At 35.0% G+C, this 5,186-nt stretch overlaps 2 protein-coding genes across 3 annotated transcripts; one reads left to right on the top strand and one right to left on the bottom strand.

Moving 5' to 3' along the window:
- Positions 1–450: 450 nt before the first annotated feature.
- On the top strand, positions 451–3,322 carry LOC106637512 (luciferin 4-monooxygenase). Of its 2 annotated transcripts, XM_014350310.2 has the most exons (5): positions 451–776; positions 883–1,071; positions 1,162–2,137; positions 2,218–2,631; positions 2,702–3,322. In XM_014350310.2, exons 2-5 carry the CDS (start codon positions 952–954, stop codon positions 2,821–2,823), a joined length of 1,632 nt encoding a protein of 543 aa, XP_014205796.2. In that variant the 5' UTR covers positions 451–776; positions 883–951; the 3' UTR covers positions 2,824–3,322. The 2 variants fall into 2 exon arrangements, with proteins under 2 accessions (XP_014205796.2, XP_089447463.1); XM_089591337.1 differs by having other exon boundaries at positions 451–1,071.
- Positions 2,795–4,777, bottom strand: LOC106637513 (3'(2'),5'-bisphosphate nucleotidase 1). The gene is made up of 5 exons (XM_014350311.2): positions 4,638–4,777; positions 3,939–4,331; positions 3,640–3,859; positions 3,477–3,561; positions 2,795–3,312 (listed from the first exon to the last, which is right to left on the bottom strand). The coding sequence occupies exons 2-5, from the start codon at positions 4,294–4,296 to the stop codon at positions 3,055–3,057; spliced, it is 921 nt and encodes a 306-aa protein (XP_014205797.2). The 5' UTR covers positions 4,297–4,331; positions 4,638–4,777; the 3' UTR covers positions 2,795–3,054.
- Between the last annotated feature and the right edge of the window lie 409 nt (positions 4,778–5,186).

Genomic DNA, 5,186 nt, shown 5'->3' with positions numbered 1-5,186 from the left:
CGCGAACGCAAAAATTTTTCTCGTATTTTAAAAAACAACTTTAAACGAATGTGTGCGCAAAAAGTTTGTATTCGCTAAAACAGTACACAAATAGATGTGGCTTAGCGACTTTTTTTTTCGCACTCGTAATATTTATATGATGTTATACGTGTCAAAATCACCCAAAAAAATCTACCACAACCCTTTGTCCTCAGATCCATCACATTATCACATACCCCATCGTAATAATGATTGCATGATATTCGCACGCACGCATGTATTGATAAAAAACATAATTACGGCGCACACACGTCATTCGAAGGGGCAGAGTAGGGCAGGAACGGCAGTCGTGTAATATTTGACGGGGGACTTGTAAGGGGTGTGTACACTTATATATATATATATACCTACACTTTTAGTGCGCTCCTTCGGCTCTTGTCGGCTCAACAATAATGGTACAAGTCACACAGCAAATACAACATTTTTTTGCAACGTGAAGTGTTTAACATGAGTACACATTGCAAAATTGAATCCACGCATAACCGGTTTTTGCCATCGTCTTATGGGCTTGTTGATTTATTTTTTTAATTTTTTTTTTTTTTTTTTTTTTTCATCCACGATAACTATATAATCTTTGTATTATTCCATCCACTAGTCAGTACGAAAAAAGTATTTCTCGCTTATCAGTAGGTGTAAAAGGCTTATCTCATGGTTTTCGTTATATAAGTAATACCATATATATTAGAACGTTCGAACATTTTTTTTTTTTTTTTTCCCATTTTATCTTCGAACTGCACGTAAGTTAACATTACTTTTTTCCCCGACGTGATCCGTTTGTTATCTTAAGGTGTCACCGAATGATATACTCGCTCATTAATTCTCACGTTGTATTTCACTAAGAAGCGAAACAATTTTTGCGCTAAGAGGAAAAATTCGAGGAAACTTGTGACAGTTGTTAGTTGAGTCGTGAAAATGATTGACGATCCCAATGTTTTGCGTGGACCGAATTACCTGTTCGAATTTGGCGAGGACATCACTATGGGAAAACTAATACACGATCAATTGATATCTCACTCTAATAAAGTAGCTCAGGTAAAAGACATCATTATCGTTTCAATCGGTTTATACCGCTGTATTTTCTTGAAGCTGTTTTTTTTATTTTTTATTTTTACGTACTTACAGATCCAACAAGAAACTGGCGAAGAAGTTACATTTGAACAGATTTACGACAAAAGTTGCAAGTTGGCTGTTCATTTGAAGAGAAATGGGGTCAAGATAAACGACAGGATAGCCATTTGCAGTGAAAACAACCTGGGTTGGTCTGTTCCAGTCTGTGCCAGCCTTTTTGTGGGTGCATCTATTTGTCCATTGAATCATTCGTACTCCAAGCGAGAGTTCGTCCACACTTTAAATATTTCAAAGCCAAAGTATATTTTTGTGTCGCCAAAAACACTGAGTTGTATGAAGAACGTAGTCAAAGATCTTTCGTGGTCTCCAACTTTAGTACTTACTCTTAATCAGCCCAACGAAGCTAATGTACCTTCTGTAGACAATCTGATAGCTAATGTAACACCGGTTATGCTGAATAATTTCGAAGTTACCAAAGTTGATATTCGTGAACACATTGTTTCTATATTGTGTTCAAGTGGAACAACCGGACTCCCCAAGGGAGTGATGCACAGTGATAATAATTACCTAAAGTCAATACAAGCCATGTTGGATGGAACCACAAATTTGGCATCTGAGAATCAAGTCATGATATTTTTATTACCAATGTTTCATTCTTATTGTTTTAATCTTGTTTTAATGACGCTTATTTCTGGAAGTAAAGCCATTATATTTTCTAGTTTTCAAGAAAAGGCGTTTCTAGAAACTATAGAAAAATATAAAATTGAGGTAATGCCACTGGTACCGCCACTAATGTTATTTTTAGCTAAACACCCTATGGTGAACAAATATGATTTATCATCTCTGAAAACTATTTGGTGTGGAGCTGCTCCTCTTTCGCGTGAGGTAGAACAGGCAGTTAAAAAAAGATTAAATAATCCAGACATCAAACAAGGTTATGGGATGACTGAACTAACTTTTAGTGTTTTGAAAAATCCCCTGTATGATTACAAGCCTGGTAGTGTTGGAAAATTAATAGCTGGTTGCTTAGGTAAACAGAATTGAAAAAATATTTCAACGATGCACTCCAAGAGAATTGAAAACTAAAATCCTTGTAAAAATAAATTTTAGGTAAAGTTGTACAAGTTGATGAAAACGAAAGCACTTCTACGAAAACTTTGGGTCCTTTCTGTCAAGGTGAACTATGTTTCAAAGGAGACGTGGTAATGAAAGGATATTGTGATGACCCGACATCAACATCAGCAACAATTGATAAAGATGGCTGGCTACACACTGGTGATATTGGATATTACGACAATGATGGCTTTTTCTTCATAGTCGATAGATTAAAAGAGCTTATTAAATATAAAGGCTTTCAAGTTCCTCCAGCTGAGTTGGAAGCTATTATACTGACTCATCCTGCGGTGAAAGATGTTGCCGTTGTAGGCTTACCAGATGAGGTGGCTGGCGAATTACCACTTGCATTTGTTGTCAAACAACCTAATGCCGAAGTTACTGCAGAAAATATTCTTAATTATGTTAATGGTAAAATTTTCACCAAACCTAAAAAAAAAAAAAAATTTACCGTCCCATTAATAATGTATTTCTGTTTCAGAGCGAGTATCAAACCAAAAAAAACTTCGAGGAGGTGTTCGATTTATAGAAAACATTCCAAAGAACCCATCTGGGAAAATACTTCGTCGCGAGTTAAGAAATTTATTGAAGTCCAAGCTTTAAATCGTATTTATTTATATTAGGTATTTTTTGCTACTCAAAAGTAGGACTCAGTCATTATTATTAGTACGGTATGTATCTGCTGTTTTAGGCAGTAAAATAACGTTAGAAAAGGCTACAGTTGTGTTTATGAAACGTGTTCTTTGTATAGATTTATTTAAATATATATAATATACTTATATACCCATTTTTACCATAACAATAAAATTAATTATAAAAAGGTGTAATTAATCTTTATACTAATCTCTGCTTTATGTCGTCTGGAATGCGTGTCAAATACCAACTATGCTGTTCTCCGGGAGCAGTAGCTAATACCCCTCTCTTATTGGGATAACTTATCTTGGGATTGTATGAATATCTATCTCCATGCATATCTGTTAAAGTACCTCCTACAGCATGAAGAACTGCCTCTGGAGCACAAGTATCCCATTTTTTGCTGCCTCCACTAGCAAAAACATATGCATGAGCTTTTCCATCTAACAACAGCATGACCTAAAAATAATCATACAACAGAAAATAAATATTTAATAAATAAAATTTAATGCTTTATTTTTTTTCTTTCCAAGAATTTCTTTAAAAAAATATTGTGTTAGTGACAATTTGTAAAGTTATTATTTTGTTTTTCTTTGTTAAATATCAAATTCAATGTTACTCACCTTGTGACCAGCACCACCAACTTTTAAAATTTCATCAGGCTCTAACGTGTTCAGAGCAGCTTCAACAGTGCTGTCACTATGTGAACTGAAAATGGTTTAAATAGTTATCAATAATTGTCGAATTATATAGATTTGAGAAAAAAAAATTCTACACACATATTACCGTGTGGTAGTAATGATTCTTTTTCCTTTTGGAGGTGGAGTAGGTGTGAATCCTCCAACTCCTACACCTTCAATTCCCCAAATAGTCCTTCCCCAAGAACCAGTATCTGGATTCTTGAAATATGGCTGATGTATCACACCTCCAATGGCTTTGTCTCCAACAGCAACACCCACTAAAACTGTCACGTGCTCAACAAGACCTTGAGTGTACTCTGCAGTTCCTGTAATAATTCAATATCCTGTTAAATGATGATGCTTACAGCATAGAGAATGTTTACGAAATGAAAATATAATCATCACCATCCAGAGGATCTACCCAGACACACAAATCTTTGAGATCAACGTTTTCTAAATGTGGTGGAAGACTTAAATTCAGTACTTCCTGGTCCATATCTGTGATGATCCAATCTGAAGGAACTTCACAGTTTGATTTCTCTTCTTCACTTATAATTGTAATTTCTGGGAATTGCTTATTTAGAGAAGATATAATACATCTCTGGGCTGATCTATCCGCTTCAGTTTGAAAATCATTTTTTCCTTTATCTACAATATTAAGTTCTCCTCTGCTCATGACATCTCGCACAATTTGACCAGCTTTTGTAGCTATTGGTACAGTAGATGCCACTAGGCGTGTTAAAAGAGCAGCACTTTGGGCCATTGCTCATCTATTTTATTTTCCCGTTACACTGAAAACTGAATTAACTGCTAGAATAAAGTTATACAATTAAATAAGTTTTACAAACTCAAAAAAGTGTGCAGCTACCCAGTTATGGATTCTCAAGTGTTTTGTAAGACAAGTAATTGACTGATTTTACCGTTTTTTCTTTAAAAAACATATGGAAAAAAATGTTATATCTCTTTTGAGAGCATGCAGGGCTATAAAAACTAAGCATAATAAGAAAGGCTCAAAGAAATGTTTACTAATTTTTGTAAAAAAATATTTTTTAGAATTTATTTCAATTTTTTGAGTTTGTTTAATTCAAAGAGAAATAGTTATACCTTCAAATTAATCTGCCAAGTGTACTCGTCACTCAATTTAACAATCAATTTTATCAAATACGTGTGCATATATTATAATTATTATAACGTAAGCTTATCTCATTGAGATACAATAAAATCCTAAAATACCTGTACCCACACAACAATTAGAATGCTGTGTTAACACTGTTAACTAACACCGTCAACATATAAAAGTATACTTATATAGTTAAGTATATAGTCAACACGTGACGATGCGCGCGCAAACACCTGGGAATTCGAATTGAGAGAGAGGAATAAGAGCGCGCGCATTTCTTACACCAAAAAGAGTGAGAAGGGGGGATTTGCTTTATATTGGGATTCCAAAAGGTCACGTGACTCTCACGATATATATAGGGTGTATTCCGCAAATGCTGCCAGCAGTTAAGTTACGTAGGTCGTGGTAACGCCGCATGGTCGGGTAGCGCTAGCGTCAACCTGTACTAACTGTCGGTGGGTTCCGCATGTCAACAAACTCCGAAATATCAGATGGCATGGGAGCGAAAACAGTAAAAAATATCAAAGTTTGTT

This window comes from Copidosoma floridanum, unplaced genomic scaffold (genome assembly GCF_036245765.1).
Source record: "Copidosoma floridanum isolate Cflo_tuat_1 unplaced genomic scaffold, Cflo_Japanese_pri ptg000013l, whole genome shotgun sequence".
Lineage (NCBI taxonomy): Eukaryota > Metazoa > Arthropoda > Insecta > Hymenoptera > Encyrtidae > Copidosoma > Copidosoma floridanum.
The sequence above is the reverse complement of the archived record's forward strand: the minus strand, read 5'-3'. Positions and strand labels throughout refer to the sequence as shown.